The sequence below is a fragment of the Protopterus annectens genome, chromosome 5.part0, assembly GCF_019279795.1.
Source record: "Protopterus annectens isolate FY-2018-M chromosome 5.part0, PAN1.0, whole genome shotgun sequence".
NCBI classification, from domain to species: Eukaryota; Metazoa; Chordata; order Ceratodontiformes; family Protopteridae; genus Protopterus; species Protopterus annectens.
Window position 1 is genome coordinate 1,759,940,340 of NC_056735.1, and position 27,288 is coordinate 1,759,967,627.

Below are 27,288 nucleotides of genomic sequence, written 5' to 3' on the forward strand. Positions count from 1 at the left end.
GGTCAGAGGTATACAGGAATGGCTTGCAGTGGCCTTGGGTATTATGTTTGGTCAGAGGTATACAAGGGATGGCTTGCAGTGGCCTTGGGTATTATGCTTGGTCAGAGGTATACAGGGATGGCTTGCTGTGGCCTTGGGTATTATGTTTGGTCAGAGGTATACAGGGATGGCTTGCAGTGGCCTTAAATATTATGTTTGGTCACAGGTATACAGGGATGTCTTGCAGTGGCCTTGGGTATTATGTTTGGTAAGAAGTATAAGGGGATAGCTTGCAGTAGCCTTTAGTATTATGTTTGGTCAGAGATATACATGGATGGTTTGCAGTGACCTTGGGTATTATGTTTGGTCAGAGGTATATGGGGATGGCTTGCAGTGGCCTTGGGTATTATGTTTGGTCAGAAGTATAAGGGGAATGGCATGCAGTGGCCTTTAGTATTATGTTTGGTCAGAGATATACGGAGATGGTTTGCAGTGACCTTGGGTGTTATGTTTGGTCAGAGGTATACGGGGATGGCTTGCATTGGCCTTCGGTATTATGTTTGGTCAGAGGTATATGGGGACGGCTTGCATTGGCTTTGGATACTACATTTGTTTGGGGCTATTAGAGATGTTCGTGATGGATGTTGGCTAAGAGATAGATGTATCAAGTTACTTTATGACAGGATAGGTTAAAAAAAGGAAATTGTAAGTAGATGGAATGTTAGAAGATGTGAAATCAGAGAGCAGAAAGCATGCTAAACATGTTTTTAAGAGTTAAAAGAAGTTTGTGGAGTGATAAGAAAGTACTAACAAAAAGATGGTGGAATGCAGTGGATGGTGATGGATTTAAACTTAACAGTTTTGAGGAAAGTGGGGTTTCCAAAAGTCCCAGACAAATGCTTTTCTAAAGTGAGTTGCAGATGATAGTGTGGAATGGTCATATACTATGGTTGTCCTACAAATGTGCTAGGTTAAGGGGCTTGACAGTAATGTTTGGGGGATGGTGTGGCATGTAGATGTTGATGTGAGTGTTGCAGGTCGCAGTGGGAACAGAGGCCACGTTTAGGCTGAGTAGGGGGAATGAATGGTGCTGAGTTGATTAAAACTAGTATTTGGGGTGAAGTGACTGAGATCATAGCAGGGATCTGACATGCATCATCTTTTTAATGGAAATTTACCAGCCTAGTAAAAAGGATGTTGTGAATATACATTTAAGTGCTTTCATTATATACTTGTATTAGGGATTACTGGTCATGTCTTGGTATATCATGCCTTTGTTTAATTCTACAATGAACAACTTATTTTATCTATATAATTGCACTTGACTTGTACTGCATGTGCAGAGATTCATATTGTTAAACTTATTAAAAGATATAGTAAAAAATCAGAAAACAAAAGAAGTCAGAGCTCTTGTCAGCAACTTGACTGAAACAGGAAGGACATTCATATTTCTGCAATCATGCCTTGTTCTTGTAAGAAAAGCATGTGCAAGCCAGTAACAAAAAAATGCCAGATACTCAGACTAGTTTGGCCAAAAAAAGTGTCTGCATTTATGTGAGTGCATAATGAGTTGCATATCTGTCCTCTACTTATGGCAGTGGGCCAGCAGTTATGCACATTTTGAGATGAAGTTTATATAATTCCCACTGTAAAATGTCACTGTATAAACCACCATACTGTCATTTATTGCTCTGTCCAGAAGGGATGCTCTGAATAATAACCATGTAATTACTTTGGAGGGCAAAACAGTACAATGACATTATAGTTGTTCATAACATAATGCCCTATGTCAAAGGAAAAATAAACTTCAAAATGATCAATACACGGCAGGTTCAGGTTAAGGCACTTTAATCTTGCGGCAAGGAGACAAAAACGTGCTAATACAGAGTACATTTCCAAAAGGCATAAACATGAATTTTGCTGTGCTAGCAAATACTAGGTCAGGGTGTATCTTGCAGTTTCAGAAAGCATACTGTAGTCTGAAAAATCATCTTATAATTTCATACTGAATTAAGCTGTACACAAAATAGAATGAAATGTGTTAACTCTTTTAGCTTCTAATAAGCACTAAACATATATTAATACATATTTTTCTAACACCCTAAAATGAGTATACTGAGAAAGTGTCACTAGTCTGTTGGAAGCTACTTAAGTCATGACCGCCTCTTACTTTGTGAAAACTCATTACATGAATTATATTGCACTATGTTTCTTGGCTGGCAGATGTTGAGATTAAGTCTCCACAAGATCCATGCCTTCTTGAATGTGCCAGTGTAACCCCCACGAACATCCATTTTAAAAGTCCAATCCATGGGTCCACAACTCTCTCCATGAAATGTTTGCAGCTCCAGGAAGTAGCTTTTTTCTATGATCTGCTGCCTGTGCTTCTTCCTTCTCTGTCCTTTCTGTGAGGAATGAACCCTTCAAGTTTACCTGACATGATTTTTTTTGCATCTGATGTATGTCTTCCTGTTTCTTATTAAGCCATAAGATAAGAGCTCCACTTCGTCCAGTCTTTAGTCATACTATTTTCCCTCCAGCCAATGAACCCTTCAAGGGGCTTTCGTCTGAAACCCATTCAACAGCCTTATGTTCCTCTCCTCGTATGACACCCATAATTATACATATTCCTCAAGGTGCAACCTGACCAGGCCATACTGTAATGGCAGCATAACTTCAGGAAACATCACAATATTTATTTTTTGCATTTGCATCTGCTGACCTCTCCTTCTGCTCCTAGTATCCCATTGATGGTGTAATTAACACTGTCAGGGCCTCTCCATTCTCTTTTGCCACTATTTACACTTATTTATTTATTTGTATACATTCGTTTACCAGGAAAGTCTGTGTGGGTCCGGAAGTACCCGTTTTCAGTGTAGGCCCAGTGAGAAAAGTTCCAGTGATATTACAGAAATTTAAACAAAGACATAACAATACAATAACTCAAACAAAGACATAATAATAGATAAACAGAGACAATAATTGATAAAAGAAAAAAGAACATCAATCAGCAGCAGATTACAAATCAGACTAAGGAGACTAAGAATGGAAGTTATTTGGGGTAAGTAAGGAAGGTTATGTTAGGATAAGAGTTAGTATAGCAGTGACAGGGTCAGGGGAGAGGAAGAGGATACAGAAGAGTAACGTGGACAGAACGAATGAGGAATAGTGGACACAGGTAGCAAGGGGTAATAAAATGGGAGAATGAGAAGGTGAGAATGAGTAGTGAAAAATGCAAAGAAATGAGAAGATATGAATGAGTAGAAAAAAAAAGAAGTGTGCATAATAATGCTTCTAGTTTCAGCTGGAATTTGAGCAAGAGCACTTCCAGGAATTTGATAGGTATTCCTTTAAGCTGTGTTTAAAGTTTGGGAGATTTCAATTAGCTCTGATTATTACAGGTAGGGAGTTCCAGGTTTTAGAGACAGAATAAGACCATAGACTTTGGCCAACTGATTTATTAGGTTTGTGTATTAACAGGCATTATCTTCAGATTTGAGAGATCTTTTGGGCAGATAGCTGTGGAATGTGAAGTTAATGGCTGGGCAGGTGTCAGGTTTATGTATGATTTTATGGGTAGTTATAAGTTGTAGGTAGATGACATGTTGTGGGAATTTAAGCCACTTAAGAGAGTGCATAGCTATGCAATGATGAGTATAATGTTTTGCGTTAGATGTAAATTTTCTATTTTATTGTAATGCATTTCTAGCTTTATTTTTAGTAAGGCTATTGGTGAGGATAGGGGCTCCACAGATGAGTGAAAGTAACAGGTAGGTTTTTGCAAGAGTTTGTTTGTTAGATGTCTGTAGGAACTATGTATGCCTGTATAGAATCCTAAGCGTCTGTTGTTTTTTTTATAGTATTATGGATATAAAGGTCACATTTAAAGTTTTCATCTATCATCACACCTAGCAGTTTAGTATGATGACCTACTTCAATTACTATATTATTTTGTGAAATAATTGCAAACATACCTCTCAACCTCTTAGAGCAAGAAATCTGGACAAAGCAGTAAATAAAAGTGGGACAAAGGCCCAAAAATAGGGACAATTTTTAAATATTGCTCTTAGAAAGTTGATAGAATAACAGGTTTTGCATTAGCATGAATTTTCTGAGGGATATGAAGTCTGAAACTGAAATGCCTGTCATTATTTTTAAACTCCAGTCTTTAAAGATTTACCACTAATTTGCCAGAAAACCACAATTTTATGAAACACAAACCAAAGATATAAAGCCAAAATCTGGACATTCTGCAAAAATCTGTACAGTTGAGCGGTATGATTGCAAAATTAGTTTTATTTATGGCAGAGGCTTTAGTGGTGAAAAGGAGGAGCTTAGTTTTATTGGGATTACGTAACAATTGTGCATTACTATACCAACTTTTTCTAGAATAGAGTGCTTCTAGAGTAAGTTGCTGTAGGTGTGGCAGACTATCAGAGGAACAGATAATAGACAAATCATCTGCATATTGAATTAGGGAGCCATGACAGAAGGAGGTATGAAGGTTATTGATAAAGACTTTGAATAGAAGGGGTCCAAGAATTTGACCTTGGGGAACCCTTGTGACATTAGAAAGATAAGGAGAGATAGAACCTTGCCATTTTACTGATTGCTGACTGTTTGATAGGTAGCTAGTAAACCACTAGAGACATTAAGATGAAAGGCCAAGAGTAGATAGACACTGTAGAAGTCTGGGATGGGTGACAGTATCAAAAGCTTTTGACAGGTCAATAAATAATGAAGAGACATGTTTGCAGGAGTCCCTTGCAGTGTTCACTGTTTCCATAAAGAGCAGTAAGGCAGCAGTTGTGCTATGTTTAGGCCTAAAAGCCATGTTGACTTGGGGTTAGTTGTTTGTTATGAAGGAGGTAACTGAGAATTTGTTTACTTCCCCCTGAAACTTCTCACCAGGGCTGTTGTGCTACAAGTGTAGTATAGTGCATTTTTCTGACCTTTTCCACTTTTGCCACTGTTTTGGTTTCTTTCCTCACAAAGGACTTTGCTCTTTCACCATGACTGTAACTGCGAATCACACAAATAATTCTAGAGGAATCTGAAGTGGTACTAAATGGTAAAGCCAACTCTTTCAAAGTAACCAAGTGGCAAAGATGAAAAGACCGTTGCTCTTCACATGGGAAGAATCCTCAATAAACTGTTGACAGGTTACATTGAAAAGAGGCATACAGTGAATGGACATCCTCAGCTTCAAGCCTCTTCTGGCAAAAGGCATCAGTGTAAGCAATCCATCATTAGTAAGATAGAATCAGTCTCAGCAAATGGAAATCATCCTTAGAAAGATTAACACCTCAAATAAAAAAAAACAAAAGAAAAGAATAAAAACAGCTTGGACTGAACAGTTTGGCTGGCTGAAAGTGTTTCCTACTACTTCACAGTGTATGTTTTGGACTTTTTTTAAAGATTAACACCTGCCAGGTCTATATCACTTAGTCAAATTGCTAATCAGCGAACATCTATTCATCGAACCTTTTATTATCAAAGCCGCTAATCACTGAATGCCATTTTAATGAAAATTGTATCTTGGGCAAACCAATGGTAGGCCAACCAAGCGACTGTGAAAAAAAAATCATAAAATTTAAAACCTACCCAGGTGGGGGATATGCTTCCCACATCCCCCAATGTGGGGGGCTGCACCCCCCCAACTAAATATACCAACTCTGAGATTGCACTACAGTGGGGAAAAGTGCAAATTCCAGATGGTGGCCAAACATTGGTTTGCCCTAGTAACAATTTGTCATTTGATGATGATAAAAAAAGATTTTAACGAATAGGTGTTCGCTGATTAGTGATTCGACAAAGTGATATAGACCCACACCTGTCTACCCTTTGAACATTCAAGAGGCTGAAAATGATTTTAATCTAGGCTGTAGAAATGACCAAATTAGGACACATGCAAACATGGGTGAATGTGATAGAAGGGCAACTGTCATTTTCATTATGAGTAAATACATTGCTGAATTTATAATTAACACTTCCTGCTAGTACGTGATCCCCAAAATACACAAGGAAGTAAGTTTTCAGATGAGATGAGGACAAGATATCCCTTGTTTCTAATGACATAAGCAAGCATTTGCCTTAAATGGCGACACGACAGACTTTAAAAGTAAACAGTGCAGCACAGATGATGGCTTGTAGTAGTTAAGGTTGGAAGCACCTACTCAAACAAGTCCTATAGATTTGAGGTAAAAGGATACTATAAAACTGAAGAGAAGCCTCATATGTGTAATGACTGTTCAAAGAAAGACACAAATAAATCTAAGGTGTAGTAATAAGCCCCAGACTGAGTAATACTGATGCTTCTCATGTGAATACAGCCTGGGTAAAAAATGCCTGCAGTCAGCAGCTTAGGGATCTCATTTCAAGTGCTTTACACTAGATGCTTTTTGTCTAGAATAGACAGGATTTGAAAAGACATCACCAACATCATTTTCCAGGATCTTTGATATGTTGCTTCAAGATACAATTAATGCAAGTGCTGCTTCAGCTAGGAAGTGGAGGCCACAGCTTGGAATAAGGTTACAGAGGCAGGACAAGGGGCACTACAAAAACATTTATTTATTTTAATTTTATTTTACATTTCTTTACCAGGGATTTCCAACTGGGCCAGTGGCCCTTTATCAGCAGAGACACGAGGAGAAAAGCTCCAATTAAAAAGCACATTTAAAACAATACAAGAAATCAATAACAATGAAGAATACATAACTTTGGTAAATATAGGTAGTAAATAGTTTATACATAAACAATAAAAACTGAGAGAGTAATATAAAGTGAAAAAAAGAAAGCTAGCAAACAAACTACCACAAAGTAGCTTGTGCCATCATAGAGAAATGACTGATCAGTAGATCGATATCATGGTTTTGGTGGTAAATATTCATGAGATACGTTTGGTATATGAACAAGAATATGGCTGACTGTTGCTATACTAATGCTACTTGTTCTAAACAGAGATAGCTAAGGCAATATTGAGGTGAAGTACAAGAAGGAGGGAATATGATAAAACTGCAGGAAGCTTGAGATAGGTAGATAGAAATAGGAGCAGTGGTGAGCTTGAGATAGGTAGAAACAGGAGCAGTGGTGAGCTTGAGAAGGTAGATAGAAATAGCAGTGGTGAGCTTGAGATAGGTAGATATAAATAGGAGCAGTGTTGAGCTTGAGATAGGTAGATAGAAACAGGAGCAGTGGTGAGCTTGAGATAGGTAGACAGAAATAGGAGCAGTGTTGAGCTTGAGCAAGGTAGATAGAAATAGGAGCAGTGTTGAGCTTGAGCTAGGTAGATATAAATAGGAGTAGTGGTGAGCTTGAGAAGGTAGATAGAAATAGCAGTGGTGAGCTTGAGATAGGTAGATAGAAATAGGAGCAGTGGTGAGCTTGAGCTAGGTAGATAGAAATAGGAGCAGTGTTGAGCTTGAGCTAGGTAGATAGAAATAGGAGCAGTGTTGAGCTTGAGATAGGTAGATAGAAACAGGAGCAGTGGTGAGCTTGAGCTAGGTAGATAGAAATAGTAGCAGTGTTGAGCTTGAGCTAGGTAGATAGAAACAGGAGCAGTGGTGAGCTTGAGATAGGTAGATAGAAATAGCAGTGGTGAGCTTGAAATAGGTAGATAGAAATAGGAGCAGTGGTGAGGTTGAGATAGGTAGATAGAAATAGGAGCAGTGGTGAGCTTGAGATAGGTTGAGAGAAACTGAAATTCCATGAGATAAGGGATAGCTTGGATGTTAGAATTTAATAAGAGAAGAGCTATTTTAGTTGTAAGAACAAGGAAGGACAGAATAATCAGCCTGGATTAATACAGGAGCAAAGCCAGTTTTTGGTTAGGTGTTCCTTAAGCAGTAGTTTAAATATGGATGTGTTGCTAGAATTTAGTATTGTCTGAGGCATGGAATTCCAGGACTTATATATTTGGTGGGAGAATAGAAAGTTGCCGTAACAGTTATTAGATTTAGCTAGAGTAGTAGTTTGTTGGAGGATCTTAGTGGCCACCCCCCTTTGAGTAGGGCTACACTAAGCTCTTGAGTGCTGGACAGTTGTTTGGATGGTGGAAGATGGAATGAATGAAAGTTAGTTGGCTGAAGGATAGGAGATTGGTTAGTTCAATCCAGTTTAGTTATAAAGTGCTGTACAGTGATGTGATCTGTAAAGGAGGTTAGCAGCGAATCTTGCGATTTTATTATAGCAGGACTCCAGTTTGTTTAATCTGATTTTCTGAAATTAGTAAATATTGGTGAGGCATATAGAATGGTAGAGAGTAGATGAGTCCTTGTTATGGAATATTTAGTGTCTCACTTAGGTATGACCACTCTGTATAGCGAGCCTAGATTAATGTGGACCTTTTTGATAGTTAGAGTTAGGTGTTTGTCAAATTTTAGGTTGTTGTCAATTGTTACTCCAAGGAGTTTGATGTGCTGGACAGGTTCAATTTTAGTTTTATTGGCAGAGTAGCTGGTGAAGGGGGAATAGTTATCAGGAACGTTGCTATTAGTGAAGAGCATAAGCTTTGGTTTATTTGAACTGAGTATAAGTTGAGAGTCTGAGAGGTGTTTTTCAATGTCTTGGAAAGACTGTTGGGTTGTTTGTAGGTGTTCTGGTAGGGAGGGAGCTGAACATATGAGGGAAGAGTCATCTGCATACTGAATGATGATTGTATGCTGGGTGGCTGTGCTGAGCCTGATGGTGAATATGGTGAAGAGCAATGGACCAAGAATTGAGCCTTGGGGTACTCCTACTGAGATCGGTAATAGGGCGGAGAGTTCATTTTTCCACTTAACTGCCTGTTGGCAGTCAGTAAAGTAGCTGAGAAACCAGAAGAGGGTTGGCTAAGTTAGGTTTAAGGAAGCTCATTTAGTAGCTTTTGGTGAGATACTGTATCAAAGGCCTTAGACATATCAAGGAAGACAGACAAGATGAGCTGGTTGTCATTTCTAAGCGGGTTGACTGAATTTGTAAAACTAACAAAGGCAGTGGTTGTACTGTGTTTAGGTCTGAAGCCATGTTGAGATGCAGATAGGAGATTATTGCTTAGTATATAGTCGAAGAGTTGTCTGTGTATGCATTTTTCAAGAATCTTGGCTATGGGAGGGAGGAGGGCAATTGGCTTGTAGTTTGAAAACTCAGCAGAGAAGCACCTTTGTGAAGAGGGATGATATAAGAGACTTTCTAGAGTTTGGGAGATGTACTCCTCAGCAATGGAATGGTTTCTCAGGAGAGATATAGAATATAGACATATAAATACATATAATAGACATATAATTTGATAGATATAGATAAACAGACATGCACACATGTATCATATATATATATATATATATATATATATATATATATATATATATATATATATATATACATACAGACACATAAACACACATATGCATTTGAGTTCATGGGCATATATGCATATGGGTGATGCCAGGCTAAAGACATTTGTGAATTATGCTCCAACATGAGATTACAAATGTGTAGCAGATGTAGGTTGTATTAAAGCTTGAGACTGTTATATCGTAGAGCACTGCCCTCAGTTAAAGGTATCCTGGAGTTAGTAAATATATATATATATATATATATATATATATATATATATATATATATATATATATATGAAGCAGGGGGATAAGGAAACAACCCCCCATGTTGGTATAGTGCAGGAGGAAAAGCCCCTCCTGCAGACATGTTTTCATAGTGATTCTAGCAATTTTCAGTTTTTAATGAGTATCTATAAGCTCAATTACGAGTAATCCTATTTTTGAATTTCACTGATGCTCACAGATGAATATTTGTCATGGAGACATCCACATACATAAACAAACATATGCATATATATATATATATATATATATATATATATATATATATATATATATATATATATATATATATATATATACATATATATATATGTATATATGTGTTTGTGTGTACATACACACACACACACATATATATATATATATATATATATATATATATATATATATATATATACTGATAGATTGATAGACAGAGAAAGACAGAGAGAGAGCTAGAGTGTAGAGGGTATTAGAGCAGAGGAACATGACAGAAACTTTGAAATTCCTCAAGACGATCTAAAGAGTCAAATATGGAATGAATAACTGGGAAATAGCAGATAGAATGTGTATGAGTCATGTGAAGGGACAGTTTTTTAAACAGATGGTGTTGGATGTCTAAAACAAACAACATTTCTGAAGACGTTGGTAGTGCTGCAAGGACTTAATGGTATTAGCTGATGTAATCCATACAATCTATCATGCATCAAGATTTTTCCTAAGCCTATCCTTTGGGTGTTGATATATCATGTCTAGAGACTGGTTATGCCATTAGATTTGATTCTTTGAGAATGTGACTACCTCTGATCCTAGAGCAGCCATGCCTCCTTTATCTGCAACCCACACAACCTGGCGATCTCTCTCTGAGTCCCAACCTCCATCAGGGCCCAAAGAGATCTGATTTAGCAAGCATGCTCCCTCCACCACATGCCAGGTATGCCCATCCCACCTACTGCCCTATCAGGCACCTGAGCTACTAATCTACTCTAGTCACCTATGCCATAGTCAGGGTTTTATCCTCCTGTGCCACTGCAGTGGGCTATTCCCACTCATTTCCCTGATATATATATATATATATATATATATATATATATATATATATACACACATATATACACATATATGTACAGCTCACCCACTATTTTACAAAGTATATCTGAGTATGCTGAAAATTAGAAAATACAGCTCAAGATGGACATGCTACAGCACTTCTCTCTTAAAATGTTTTCATTCACATTACAAACTATACCTGCCACATGAACCAATGCCAGAAGACAAGACACCTTGTGTTCTATAAGGAATACAGACACAACTGTGAATGGAATAGACAGCACTCTCTGACAGCTAAAAAGCACAGATGGAGCATATTAGTGTCACAACAGAATGCACTAATCGAACTTCTGTGGTTCAGGTTGAAACATTGCAAAGTGGTTCTGCAATAATTCATTATTTAGCTCAGAATAAGGTAGTAACAATACCTTGGAGGTGCAAGTCTTTCTTCTAGAAATTCTTCAATCTTGTTGACATCAGTTTTGACCTCTCCATCAAATGTTATGAAAGGAGGGTTTGTACCCGGTGCTAGATTTTGCAAATCTGCAGGCTTCCTGCATGAATATTAAAAGAAACAACAGCAAAACATATTTTAGTAAATTTTAGTAGAACTTCAGAAGTTTCTAGTTTTAGTTAATGGAGCAATGATAAATAAGCATAAAATCTCTTAAAATATCAGTAAAACTTGAAAAGCTGCATCTGATGTGTTACTATCTTGTCTTACTTAACAGAACTAAGATGCATCAATGTTAGAAATCTTTTAAAAATCCATATAAGGCATTATAATATGAAAACATATGTGTGATATTCTAAATTATAGAAATGACTATCTTAAACGTAAATGGCAAAGCCGCACTAATAAATAATAATAAAAAAAATATAGGCCCAAAGGTCCTGGTTGTCTGATTATGTCAGTAATGTATCCAAATTTTTTGGAATACAGAAATAGCAAAGAAGATTTGACCACAGCTGATTGGCATCTTTACATAATATCACAAATCAATGACTTTAGCCATTTGCTGATAATTGTCACTTAGTATGGGATTATGAGGCTCTGAATACGATTCACAAACAAATGCAGTTGCCAGAAAGGAAATGTCCAAGAGAAACTTGTAAATGAACTCACAGAATTCACAAAGAGTGTTGTAGCCTCAGTCCTGTGGCCGTAGAACCAATGTACAGTACCACTCAGTAGAATGTGTCACCAAACCACATCTGAGATGTTTCCTGGATAGAGCTACAAATGACCGCTGGAAGAAAGGTCTGTCAGTACTTAGCAGACCAGGGTGGCACCAGAAATGCATCCATACATGACATTTCTTTAGGAATGCTAGGCCCTATAACATTATCCCCTATGCTGTTGTCCACAAAAGTTTATGCAGACTGCATAAAGACAGCAAAGCCACATATACCACAGTCACATACCATTACACCTGCACAGAGTGTCAGATCCTGCCACTTACATGAGAAACACAGGCTCTGTACATGTGTGGTGCATGACATTTCAACAGGTAGTAACTTTTAACCAGAGCAAGCTGTTGAGTGTAATACTCACATTACTCTACCGCTTATCACCTACTTGTCAGCAGAAGATCGGATGCACCATGTGTCATATAACGAAAGTAGCATATCACCTCGTCTACTATGAGAGATGTCAGAACATACCACTCCAAAGCATGCAGAACGCAAGATGCACCACATCTGTCAGTCATGCCAGCATCAGCGACAGGTAGCAGAACTTACATATGTTTGGTGCCCTGCTTAACTCAGACTTGTTGCAGTACTGCTGTGCCCTACAGACTACCTGGTCAGTTTTATATTTACTTTTAATGACAATTCCAACCACTTTATTACAGTAACAGCTTGGTTAACCTTCCAGCTCATGGAGTCAGTTTGTAAGTTAACTTTTAACAGGTCTCCTGTTTTAAGACATTTTTATAAATTATAAATTAGAAATATCTGTCAGCAGTGCTTTGGTGCGTGTATGTGCGTGCATGCCTGCGTGTGTGTGCGTGTGTGTGTGTGTGTGTGTGTGTGTGTGTGTGTGTGTGTGTGTGTGTGTGTGCGCGCGCGCGTGTGTGTGTGACCTTCCCCTACAACAACTGACTTCTGTCATAGCACATGGATCCATACTGTATTAGTTTTTTTTAATTCTCACTCTTGTCTATGGGCCAAGTCCTCAAATAAATGCTCTTCAAGTCTTCTTCTTCTTCTTCTTTCGGCTGCTCCTGTTAGGGGTCGCCACAGCAGATCAACTGTTTCCATTTCCTCCTGTCCTCTGCATCTTGCTCTGTCACACCAACCACCTGCATATCCTCTATCACCACATCCATAAACTTTATCTTAGGCCTTCCTCTTTTCCTGTTACCTGGCAGCTTCATCCTTAGCATCTTTTTCCCAATATACTCTGCATCCCTCCTCAGCACATGTCCAAACCAACGTAATCTTGCCTCTCTGGCTTTGTCTCCAAACCTTCCAACATGGGCTGACCCTCTAACATACTTATTCCTAATCCTGTCCATCTTCGTCACACCCAGTGCAAATCTTAGCATCTTCAACTCTGCCACGTCAAGCTCTGACTCCTCCCTTTTTGTCAATGCCACTGTCTCCAACCAGTATAACATAGCTGGTCTCACTACCCTCTTGTAGACCTTCCCTTTCACTCTTACTGGTATTCGTCTGTCACAAATTACTCCTGACACTCTTCTTCACCCACTCCATCCTGCCTGTAATCTCTTCTTCACCTCTCTTCCACACTCACCATTACTCTTCAAGTACATGCTGTTTTTTCTCTCCACCATTTTCTTATTTCAACCTCTAGACTATACCCCAGATTCACCTCAGAGTTCACTTAGAAGCTGTCAATGCCCTTCCTTCTTAGAACCACAAAATGTCTACCATCAGACATTCCTAGAGGAATTATATGGGCTGTTATTTGTTATCACCCCAATAAGTCAGATAACCCATCATTACCATGTTCTGTTAGACCATGGTGATGCTAGACATCCTTGGGTACATTGTAAAATATCTCCCAGTCTAGGTGTCACCTCATCAGGACCAGATGCAAGCAGCACTGAGGAAGATGGATTTTCTGGACTGACAATGTTGTTAGCATGCTTACAAAGTGAACCAAGATGAATCCTGGCTACATAGCAGCTATGCCAATTAGGAATATACTGAAAATTGCACCAGGTGAAAACATCAAACTTAAAAGGTCACCCCGCCAAACACCTTCTTGATAGCAATATATGAAGGAAAAAAAAACTTGTGGGAGCAAATGCAAACTCATCAATAACAACCTCATATACATAATCAGGAGCTCTCTGAGGCACAGAGATAGTGTTCAAACTGCATGAGCCAGGCCACACATGTAAGGGTAAATGCATTATATACAAACACAAAGGTGCTTCCAGTGCCAATAAACTAAGAACCAAAATGAAATGTACCAGTGCCATAAGCTACATTACCCAACTCAAGAATTCCACAAAGTAGTGAAATAAATAAAGAACTTTATTAAAGTTAAGTGCTTTCATCCAAAGAATCTGGACTTCATCAGAACTGCATTATATGCAATATATATAAGCATTCAAAGGCGCCAAAAAGAGGATATTCTTGAAAGGTAGTGGGAAAATCAGAGCAAATGTAAGAAAAGCATAATACTTTCCCACACATATTAATTTGAGATTAGGACTCAACCCCAGACCTTGTAGTTTGCAAGGCAGAAGCTTTAACCACTGATCTACCATCCTATTAACCAGGCAGTCTTAACTCTTCCTTCTGTAAAACAGGCCTCCCTCAAATAATACGCTAATACTGCAATAGTTAATAAGATAAAGCAGATATAAACTAATAAAATAAACTTAAAGCACATCAAGAAATGAAAAATCTTCACTTATCTTTCATGCTATATATATGCAATATCAAAGCCTATGTGAAGTCTACCCCATGGAACTACCACATTGACAATGTGCCCTGAACAGCTGACCCAGTTTTTTGGGATTTGGGAACTTATGTGGACAGAGAACTAACGTTTGACCAACATGTGTCCACTCTTGCAAAAAAGTTCTATATTGCTCAGCTTTGGGCTTTATAATGCTCCTTTGGCATGTATCTGTCCAGACTCATGCAACAACTGGAATGCTCACAGGGACACATAACTAAAAGGAAACAAGGTCTAAACAATATGTCCAACATGGAATGATTAAAGCAATGTCACTAGACTTGGTATCCTACAGACTGTTAAGAGGTGACCTGCGTCTGGCAGGCAAGGTATCCTCCCACCCAATACTGATGAACCAGCTGCACATCATCAAGTCAACTGGCATCAGAGATAATTGGTTTGAGGATCTAAACCTCTTCTGCAACATCAACAGAATGGTTTAGAAGGACAGGTATATCCTGCAGAGCATACTGCTGCTCTGGAACAGACTTCCCCTTCATATAAAACAAAGCTTATCCCTGTCCATATTCAAGCACAAGTGCTGGGTAATAGAAAATTTATTCCAGGACTACTGTATTACTAATGGACACAAGAAGTCCCTAAATACTTTATACGATGCATGGCTCCCCTGAAATTATCTATGGTATAACCCCAGTTATTCTTGCTAGGAATAATATATAATTATTGACCATGGGATGGGTGAGGCTAGTCAAACACCAATTGAGAAGTCAGCTAGGCTTAAAATGACCCACAAGAGCAGATAACCTAGTACTGCCTATGAAACTTGAACCTATTATGCATATATGCTGTATCTGCGTTACGGTGAGTGCTATGGCCCAGTAGTACATCAAGCCATTCATCAAATCTTTTATCTAAAAATACCTCTTAGGAGACCTTGAATAGAGCTAAATCTTGAGATCAACCAAGAACACTGATCAGTTGCACCAGAATGGGCAAATAATTACTCTTCAATAAGTCTTTCCATGAAGTGATACAAAATAAATAAATATAAACAAATAACTAAACATCTGTTAAGTAGTTAAAAATAAACACAATTCTAACTGCCAAGAACACCCGACACTACTTTATGGCAGCTAGGATGTTACTGGCAGTGCTCACTCACTTTATGAACAAGCGTGCTGAATCGCTTATGTCCTTCACAAACTAATATTCTAACAATTACTATGAAATGTAAGCTCATGCCCACAATATAAAGTGATCAGCATTTGAAGTGAGAACATAAACAGCAAAAGCTGCAAGGATGTGCCTGTAATACCTGGAACACCTGCCACCACTACCTAACAGAGTACCCTTCTTCCTTATGTTGAAAATGTTGCAGGCTGTGGAAAAAAATATGACTCAAAATCTGATTCAGTGCAGTCAAACTTCCTTAGGGAAAATATAGAACAATTGTCAATGACAACAATTTTGCAGATCAGATTGAATGCTTGAGACCATCTTGTGATAGATAAAATATGAAAATATTCTTGAAGGCTGGCGGCGTAAACCTTGGTTCAAGATGATTGCCACTGCTGAAGTAACACCTTGACCTCATGTGCAAAATGGGAAAAGGAGTTGAGTATGGATGGATTCTTGAAGGCAGCTGCTCCACTCCTGAAAGTACCTTTTTTTAACAGTTAAGTACACTACAGCATATTATCTATATAAGACCATACACCTGTAAACATATGCAAAGAGTGGAAAGGGGACATGTACAGAATAACTGAAAAGCTGACAACTGGATGAACCTTGATGCTGATACTCTGGGCTGAGTAGACAGGGTTACAATGTTACAGCAGTTCATAGGTTCATAGGTTCATAGATTAGCACTAAGCTAACTGCCCTTGCAAGCCATTTTAAGCCTAGCCAATTATCTCTTGTGAGACTCAAACCCTGCACCTTGTGTTTGTAAGGCAAACCTTTCCTTTAGAAATGCTTGCTATGTTAATGCTAAAATATCAACTTATAATACTGGCAAAGAAATGAAAAACTAATATTAAGATAACACTGTTTCTAATGAATGTTACTGCTTGAGGTTTATTTCTTCTTTTCATGCAGGTTATATTTTTTTTACATGAAAAGTTACCTGCCTAACACCAAAGTATATCTGAAGCAGAGCATCCATTCTCCCTAACCTGTAGAACTAATGCTGCAGCCATTAGGACTGTTTGGCACATCAAAGTTTTCAAAGCTGTCAGAATCCTCCCTCTAATCCAAAAATTGGACCAATATAGCCTCTCTTCTCAAGATTTGAGTCATCCATGTTGATATGCATAAAAAAGGAACTCAAAGATGCTGAGATGATCACAGGCAACATGATGAAGGTGAGCTGGGTTGTTGTGGGGGACAGACCCACTTCCGCAGACTTATCATTATGGAAAGTACAAAACTTTCATTTCTGGTAGGAGGGGGTCCATCCTCTATAACCCACGGGGGATGGTCCAAACCTCTTCTGCATGGATGAAAGTTAGGCCAGGATACCTCTGTTAAAAGCAGCTGCAATAGAGGATCTGAACAAAGAATACTAATCTGTCTTATAATAATTCATAAAGGGAATAAATGGTGAACAGGTATAAATATTACCCACATAGTACACATCAAACACGTAAATCCACATTCTCTTGAGAAACTTCCGAAGCACCCCTCCAAACCATAACACTGCTACAACTAACACAGTCCTCACACCACCCATGACACATAGCAACACCAGTGTCTCACCCACAAAGCCAGTAAGGCATAACATTCAAAAAACAAATATTTTTGTCATTGGAGACTCAATAGTGAAACACACGGATGTCCAACTCATCACGCTGGACAAGGAAAAAGTCACGGTCAGCTGCCTGTCCTGTCCCAGGATTCATCAGATCATGCTTGCACTCATGTCTCTCAGCAACAGGTACTGTTATGACTCTGTCATAGTTCATGCTGGTGTGAATGACCTGAGATGACCTCGCTGGACTATATGAAGACAGACATGGTTGAGCTCTCTGAGTATGTGTCCCAGGCAGGTATGTCCCTAGCCTTGAGCAGCATACTATCCTCAATTAGAAAGATGCCACAGTATAAACAAAAAAAGACTGATTTCAATAATTGGCTCAGTTTTGGTGTCATTCAAAGGGGATCCAGTTCTTGTCAGCCTGGGAAGCCATGGTTGACAGTCTTCACTGCTTTGCCAGAGATGGTTTGCACCTGACACCTCTAGGCTTTCAGCTGCTGGCAGAGGCTCTTGCCTCCCCCATAGTGCCTTTTTAGGAAAGGTCACAAAAACAATATTACCAACATGAAATTAACCAATCAGAACAAAATAAGGGTTGTACTGCTAAATGCTAGGATCTTAAACCAAAAACTGCATTTCCTGAAAGCACTTCTGTCACTAGAAGATGTAGATATCTGCGCAGTCACAGAAACCTTGTTCAGGGTCTCAGAGAGTATCCTGGTCTTGCAAGGCTCCAATGCCTTCCACACCTTTAGACCACAAAAAGAATGTGTGAAAACCAAAGAAGGCAGTGATTCAGTCTATATTAGAGATAAATTCACCTCCCATCTAGTTAGACTGGACAACTCCATGGAGTTACTTCAGGTCCAGATTATGGTGGGTAAGACCCCCATTCAAGTCACAGCCAGCTATAGATGCCCCTCCATGGGTCATGATGCCCATAAAACCTACTTGACCAAGCTGGATATAATCCAAATTTTACCAAACACACTGGTTATGGGGATTTCAATTATCCCACCATCAGCTGTGAAACCTATGCTAGCCTCATTCACTAGCGCAAAAGTTCCTTGACTTTGTTAATTCAAATGTCCTGGAACAAATTGTCCATACCCTGACAAGGGAACAGACATACTAGATCTGGTCCTCACTAACATGTCAAACAGATGCACTGCCTCAACTGTCGGACACTTGTTAGTTAAACTGACCACAAAACAGTCACCTTTGAGCTGGCACTAACCACAGAACATACAAAGGGGGAAATCATACTAAAGAACTTCACCAAGGCAAACTATACCTTCCTCGGTGAATGTATAAATGCATTCCAAGCCCCACCCCAAGCTGGAAGTCGTAACTATGCCAAAGCTTACACTAAAGCCCTGTACAATCACTTGCGTAAGTGTATAAACTCAGCCATACCAGAAAGAATCAAAGCCCCAAGTAAAAACAAGCTGTCATGGTGGACATTCAGCATCAACAGACTTTACAATAAATGCAAATAGTTGCTGTCCAAGAAAACAAAGGCAAGGCCCCAACAATGGAAAAACACCCTCCTCAGTCTCAACGGGCAAATAAGACAACTTGTCTAATCCTCCAAGGGCTCCTTTGAGAGAAACTTAGCAAGTATAGCCAAGGATAAACATAAGGCATTTTACAGCTATGTATGTGACCTAAAGGGTAGGACCCAAGCATGTGCAGAACTAGTGGCCAACGGTATTACACACACTGACCCCATACAGATAGCAAACCTGCTAGTGGATAGGACTGGCAAACATTTCACTCCCTTATCCCATCCTACCTTACAACAAACCTTCACCCAAACTTCCCTCCACCCTACATATCTGAAGAGCAGGTCCTCAAAGCCTTGTCCAAGGCAAAAAAACAGCCTCTATGAGACCAGATGACATCCCAGGCTGTCTCCTAAACAAGCTAAAACATGAACTAGCATCACTACTAAGTAGCACAGGCTTTGTTCCTGTGGAATGGAGAACAGCAACAGTTATTCCCCTCCACAAAGGTGGCCTACCAACAGACCCAGGGAATTACAGACCCATAAGCCTGACCAGCCTCATCTGTAAGGCCAAGGAACATATTATGGACCTCATAAATAAAGACACAGGTGACCTCTAAACCCTGGATCCTACCCAATTTGGCTTTGTGAAGGACAGATCCTGTTTGGTGGAATTCTTAGAAAATGTGACCAAGGCCTTTGACGAGGGCAGATCTGTGCACACAGTATACCTCAACCTGGCAAAGGATTTTGACACAATCCCACATTCAGGCATTACCAATAAACTTAGCAAACTGAATGTAAACCCCTTTGTTGTAAGATGGTTTGCTAACTAGCTCACAAACCGGACACACACTATCAAAGTGGGTGACTCCACATCAACCAGCAGACCTGTCACCATTGGGGTGCCACAAGGGTCAGTGCTGGGCCCCTTACTGTTTGGTATATACTTCTCAGATGTCCAGGTCAAAACTAAGGGGTTGTGGCTGACCAAGTTTGTAGACAACTCCAAATGAGATGCAAACACTGAAACCCCAAATGATGTACGTATGCTCCAGGAGGGTATCACGCAGACCAACAACTGGTGTATTAGTCATGGCCTCAAACTGAATGCAAAGAAATGCATCATAATTCCCTCACACTATCAAATCAGCAACAATACCCTAAGTACCCATGATGTGATAAGGGACCTGGGATCACAAGGTGACTGCGAACTTAACTTCGACCACCATGTGTTTGCTGTAGTAAGGAAAGCTTTCTACATAGCGCAGTTGATTAGCAAAGGCATCACCTTGACAGCAAAATAAATTATAGTCCTCCTATACTCAGCACTTATCCAGCCCATAATTGAGTATAATGCCCCATTTGTCACACTTATCCAGCCCATAATTGAGTATAATGCCCCATTTGTCATGTACCATATTAAGCACCTGCAGGAATTAAACAGACCTCAGAGGTTTCTAACAAAGAAGATCAAGGGGCTCCAGCATTTGCCTTACACAGACCGACTAAAGTCTGTCACTATACTCCATATCATATAGACTTCTTAGGGGAAACCTATGCCTGGCCTACAGAGCAATCCAAGACCCAAACCTAATGAGTTGCTGCATCTCTGTAAATCAAATGGGACTAGATCTACCCATTCCAGGGACCTAAATATGGCCTGCAACTTAAATAAGACATGCTGGAGGGACAGATTTATCTCCCAATGACTACCTTGTCTTTGGAACAGGCTACTAATTCATGTGAAATAGAGTACCTCTATGACACTGTTCAAGGGGAACCCAGATGAGTGGATGGGGCACCATAACTTCTTAAGGGGGATAGAGCCCACAACCCTCCTGGACATGGACAGCCATCACTAAATGCAATCTTGGGTATTGACTATCACTTTTATGGCATTACATTGGGATGGTTCATATGTTTAAAATGACCTCCAGGTTGATATCCCAGTAATCTCCTATGATCCTATGAAAGCTGTGGATGTAGTCATAGTTATCATAGAATGTGCTTTGGAGCTTTTTTCGTGCAGATGCTTGTTATAAAACAACATTACAGAATTTAGTGCCTTAAAGATCAAGCACAAAGGTGTTTTTTCTTACTGTTAACTTTTGCAGTAATTATGCTATTGTCAAGTAAAGTGGGCTTTCTGATACTAAACCATGCAGTTTTTACTTTACTTTATTTACCAGCAATGTATTTATTACGTCTATTAAAGTAGTGTTTGTAGTTTCTGCATGCTGAGCAACTGCCAGGTACTTCCTGAATGCTCTTCATTTGATCACTGCTGCAGTAGCCTTACTTATATGGCATTAAATCCTGCTAAGAATTCAACTGCCAACCTTCTTCCAAAGCTTTCAGGACACTTTTCCACACATCCAAACCATTAATATAGCTCAAGATGAGCTAACTAAAACAATCAGGTTTGAGCATAAAGACGTTCAGAGCTTTCCTGCTGACAGCTCTTCTCTGCTGATTTTAAAGGACCAATGGTTGTTTCCTCCTGTCTAAGTTATTCTGAACAGGAGTAATTTATTGTGCTTAGTTTAGGGTTTAGTACAGGCTCCTTACCCTTCCTGTATGGATACTTCTGATAAAATAAATAAATAAAATGATTTTGCATTTTCTGAAAAATATTCAAGAGACTGAAATAATTAAGGGACATATAGTGTTTTGTCACCACAGATATCTGCCTCAGAGGAAAGTGTGGCAACAGCCAAGTAGCACAGCTAGGGTGGGGTGACAGGGGCAACTTCCCTGGGTGCATGTGCTGGGAGAAGTGGGATCAGCTGATCCTGATCTCTTAAAAGCCGATATTACATTTGTGGTCAAACCTGAGCACTGTAGCGCTCCAAGTCAGGTCTTAACTGTAGCAAGCAGTATGCTACAGTTTAAAAGTTAAAAAAAAAATATATATATATATATATATATATATATATATATATATATATATATATATATATATATATATATATATATAATCTTTTTTCAACTAAAACCTGAGCACCAAAGTCTTCCATGTAGGCAGGCAGGGTATAAACTGCAGCAACTGTTTGCTACAATTTACTAAGTGCCATAATGCTTCATGCAGACAGGCAGGACATAAATGGTAGCTACTGTCTGCTGCAGTTTATAAGAAGAATTGTTTTTATCTAAAACATGAGTGCCATACAACTCAGTGCAGGAGGGATAATAAACTGTAGCAACTGCTTGTAGCAAGTAATTGTTACAGTTGCAACTATTTGCTACATTTGTAGCAAGCATTTTTGTTTGTTTGTTTTTTGCTCTTCAATGGATGATCTGGGAGGAGTATCTTTAACAATAGACTTAATATAGTAAAGTGCTTTCCTTTTTTGCTGAAGAGATGGGGGTGCTAGTTTCATGGTAAAAGCACAGGGAGCTGGTTGAGCCATGTATGCTTCTGCATCAGTACCTTTAAAGGATCCTCTTTCTGCATAACTTTTTCCAGAATGAAATAGATGTTTCAGTGAGGAAACAGTGATGTTTCTCACCCTCAGAAAGTAGTATGCTTTTTCCAGCTGGAATTTATAGAACCTGCTCCTGTTCTTTTTGCTTTGGGGGATGATTTTTTTCACAGCCTGTAACTTGCCTGACAGCCAGCCTGCTGCTTCCTAGAAAGCTAATAGACTGTATACGTTTTGCATTCTTTTAAGGTTTTATGAACTCATCTCATATCAGACTCAGCAGCTATTGCTTTTCTGAACCCAGATGCTACTAAACATTTATTTATTATGTTTCCCTCTTCTTCTGACAAGGATGGGGAAGTTTTTGTTATATTTGAGATAAAAAGTGTATTCTTCTGCATCAGTTTCTTTAAGAATTCTCAGCTGTCAAGCTCATATCTTTATATTTATGACTGCCTCTTTTGAGAATATCCTCGTTTGAGTAATAATCTGTATTGTGTAATTGCTTCTGTGACTCAAGTGGCTACTCACTGTGTGAAACAATCTTATGTTTTGGCTGATGCCACTTTCAGGGCTCTTGCCCTTGAAACTGTTTTGAGGAGATTTGTTCAGCTGCATTCACAAATACTTCCAGAAGACTTTAGTAATGAAGTTTTGAATTCTCCCTTGGATATAGTGCTAGTTTTGTACCATCTGCTTCAGAGGTCCTTATAAAGTGTGTTGAGAGAGGTATGCTGATCCATGGTTTCTCTTAATTTTTCAGCCTTCCCTCTCCAAGTTCGATAAGGGATTTAATATTCCCCTAATACCTTCTTTTAAGAATAAATAAACAGTCCCAGTAAGCTGTTGGTAAGCAAATGTTAAAAAGTCATAGCAGGGAGCTTTCAAAAAGGAGAGGATTCCCCCAGAATGAAAGAGAATCTAATAACTCTGCATGACTGGTTGCAAGTCTTACTCCCTCCCACCTTGATAAACCCTAAATCTTTTTTTCCTTTTTAGGTGATTCCTTCTCATTCTCCAGATTTAACTCTTCATTTTTCTCCTGCAATGGAGAATATACTATTCCAGGGAGTGTTAGAAACACTCATTCCAACTCTTTTTGGAGTTGGGTTTTATTTAATTTTGCTTCTTATACCAAGTTCTAAACATTTTTCTTAATTTACATTTGAGTCACTGATAATCTTAGATTTTTAAATGATTTATTTCTTTACTTTCCTACAGCCACATTTCAGAAGTTTCTAACATTTTCTTCTATGTCTGGATCACATTATCCATTACTCTGCATTACCCTATTGCCTATTCACAACTATAGGGTATATGCAAAGTGATCCTATAAAAGCCCATTGAAGACTGCAATGTGTTCACATTTTTGCTTATTTAGATGGCTGGCCTTTCTTTATTGAGTGTTTTTCAATGTGCAAGGAATCTCTCAGTCGGGTAATGGATCTACACAGACTAGGATTCCAGCAGAATTTACAGAAGGCTTGTTTGACTAATTCTCATATTATTATTTCTCTCTAGAACATTTCAGTTCAAAGAGTTTGTTCTCCACAGGATAAAGCAGATCTGTATTTTGATTTATTACTGAAGAATTTGTACTTAAACTATTGTCTTACCAAGGCAGTTACCCAGGATTCTATGTCTCATGGCATCTATAATTCTCATGATACCTGTTGCAAGACTCCAAATTAAAAAAAAAAATCCTTTGGAATTTATAATTTGTATGGCCTCAGCATCTTCATCCCCTAACAATTAAGTTTCCAGTTTTATGGTTTGTGAATAGAGAAATGTTTTACTGGAGACACCACAGATTTCAAAATCCAGGTCTCTCTTTTTTCCTTCCTAAGTCCAACACAGCTGGTCACTACAGATGCCTCAGGCTTTACTTTGGAGCAGACCCACTGGGAAATAAAAGTGTAAGGTCTTTGCTACAGATGAGATAGACCAAAACACATAAAACTAATAGCAACATTAGGATACTGACACTTCTAAATATTCCGAACTCTGCCTTTCTTTTTTGGCCCTGGGATCCTTACAAATGTTTGCAGACAGTATCACAGCAATCTATTACATAAGCAAGCAAGGAGAAACCATTTCTTGCCCTCTGTGCAGACTACCCATTGTAGCCTAGGATATAGCTTTTCAGCACAGTCTCACTCTACAGGCTGCATACCATCAGAGCAAATTGCATGGCAGACAAGCTCAGCAGGACCAGGACAGACCTTCACAACTGAAAATTATATCAAGGGGTCTTTCAAAATTTGAGTCATCTGTGGGGAACATCTCAAATAGATACTTTAACAATTAGTTGGTGAATTTCTCCATCAGGTTCCCATCCTTGAAGGCCTGGAAGACAGATGCCTTTTCTATTCCTTTGACAGAAAATTTTCTGTATGCTTTTCTACTCTTTCCAATGATATTCAGAGTCATTCAGCAGATTCAGAAGGACTCTCTGAAGATCACTGTGGTGACTCTCTTCTGGCCCAGGCAACAGTGGTTACCCCTTCTTTTGGAATGGGCAGGGGCAATAAGCACAAGCTTCTCACAGACTGGCTCTACTCATACAAGACCAGAGGTGTTTAATATATCCTGACCATAATAACTATAACTGACTTCCTGGATATTAAACATTTTATACCTTTCTGGCACCTTTTTATGAGGAAGTGCAGCAGAGATTAAAGCAGGCAACAAATCCTGTCACTACAAAATCATTTATTGGTAAACGGAAAATAATTTTCTAGATGGTACCAAGAAAAGAACCAGCACCCATTCTTAGCTAGTGTTTCTCGGGTTCTCTTGCATTTGTGTGAGTTACTATCCTATGGCCTAACTTACTCCTCAGTGAAGGATCACTGGTTGACCATTTTAGCATGTCTGTCCATGCATCTCTCTCCTTCAATGCAACTTCATGTGAAAATGTTTTTGCAAAGTGCGTTGCATTAGAAGCACCCTAAGAAGCAGGTGCTCCTGCTAGGAATCCTAATTTTGCATTAGAAAAACTAACTCTTGCAATAATTAAACCAGCTAATCATGCTTAATTGAGGCTCTCTACATGGAAAACAGTGTTACTAATTGCTTTGACCTCTGCAAGAAAACTAAGCTGCAAACTCACATGTTGGAGCAATCTTATCCAATTTTCCATAAATGTAGTGTTTCAGTAAGAAGCAATCCTTCATTTATACCTAAAGAAGTATCCAAGTTTACCTTATGCCAAGCTATACATCTCTATGTCTTCTTTCCAGAACCTAAAAATGAAGAAGAAAGGATACTTCATACCTTGGAAGTCCACAGACAACTCTGGTACTATCTTGACAGAAGAAAACCTTTCACAATTTCTTTGAGCTCCACCCTGTGATTATCAGATGTTTACCTTCTATAATAAATTTTATGACCAGCAAAATATATATGAAATTGCCATTAAAAGGCAGTCTTACATAAATTAGGGAGATTTGGTATAACTAATGGGAAATAGTAGAACGTTATCTCTCTGATCTTAACCCACAGAACTTTCTAGAATGCTTTCTTATAGATTTACTGTTCTGTGAGACTGTAGCTAGGCAGACTAGCTGTTCATAAGTTTTTTTTTTCTTTCTCCCACACTTGGGTAACTAAAGAGTAAATACATGTAAGTTGGAGTATTTGGGTAGTAAAGTTCCCCACATGGGGGCGCCCTGCAAAACAAACAGCATTTAAAGTGATCTCACTGATAGCTATAGCAGGTGCATTCTGTGATTAGTTTGATTCATCCTGTTATAGTCTATGGAATTTACTTTAGGCACTCAAAGCAGGTTCCATAAATCACATTCACTCTCATCAAAAAATACACGCACACATTGATGGCAGTCAAATATACTCTGGCTAGTTTCTTACTATAATAAAAGATCAAAAGAAAAACAGAATCCTGATCACTTTAGAAAATATCATTAAGTCTACAAGATTCTTTTAGTTTTCACAGTGTAAGTCACATTATTTCAGGTATTTAGACAAAGAATGTTGTCTTGAGTGTTTTGTCAATAAACATACATAAGACAGAGAATGTCCTACCACAATTGCATTATACACCTAACACCCAATAAAACTGTGGGGAAATGCTATTGTACTAATTTCATAAACTGAAGAACTAATCAGAAGGTTTTTTTGAAGATAAACTGTCCAAAAATGCTTAGCTTGTTTTAACGTTTGAAAATAAATACTTGCAAACTGGATACTCACCTTTTAAGGTCAACTGTTGTAACGTTAAATATGACACCTTTTAGCCAAAGAAGCATGAAGAGTCGTTGAGAAAATGGGCAGTTCCCTATGCTTTCTCCATCACTTCCAGCCTGTGAAAACAAAACAATTACAAAAACATACTTTGTAATTTAGAAAATCATACACGCTCAATCCCCAGCTAGAAATGAAACCACCTTAGCAAGTGGCATTTAGCAGTGTCAAACAGAAAAAAAAGAAGAAAAGACAGATGACAGCGTTTGCTCACTAAAGAGTTACACAATCACTATCTAGAAAAAAGCAACAAAGTTAACTGAATGGTAATGCCTTCATAGTGAAAATATTGTCCCCCTTTCCAGTCATAACTGAGAGGTTAGACTTCTGTTTTAGATTTCTTTTCTCAGGTTACAGTTCCTAACAATAAACATACCATCCCTCTTAACCTTCTTCACATTTCTTAGTTCAGCTTTCATAGCTATATATCTTTATCAAAAATAAATAATCCATGCATTGCTATGTAGTGCATTAAATAAATAAAAGAAATAAAATATATATTTAAATAAAATAGCTATGGGGATTAAATACATTAGTAAAACGTAGAGTAGTAGACAGTTTCATCCTCACTAAAAGAAGATCGGTTGGGGTTAAAATCACCCACCAGGGTAGCTGACATATGAATTAAAGTTAGAGTAGATTGCTCCCCCACCCCCTTTTTTTTCCTGGTGGATAAATTACAGTTCCTAGAGGGGCAGAGATATAATTCTTGCAATCCTCTCAAGATGTATTGTATGAGTCTCATATACATCCTCATCTTCTTTTGCACCCTAGTCTTCAAAGGAATACCATGTATCCAATAACTAAACTACAAAAATTATATATATATA

General features: G+C 38.6%; 1 protein-coding gene across 3 annotated transcripts in view; it reads right to left on the bottom strand.

Annotated features, from left to right (window-relative positions):
• LOC122801881 (chloride intracellular channel protein 4-like) overlaps positions 1-27,288 on the bottom strand; it is a 406,749-nt gene that overhangs the window by 94,301 nt on the left and 285,160 nt on the right. For all 3 annotated transcript variants that reach the window (XM_044071556.1, XM_044071555.1, XM_044071557.1), the window contains 2 exons: positions 26,408-26,517; positions 11,036-11,161 (listed from right to left, as the gene is read on the bottom strand). In XM_044071556.1, the coding sequence (XP_043927491.1) occupies positions 11,036-11,161; positions 26,408-26,517 (236 nt within the window). The remainder of the gene's footprint in view (positions 1-11,035; positions 11,162-26,407; positions 26,518-27,288) is intronic.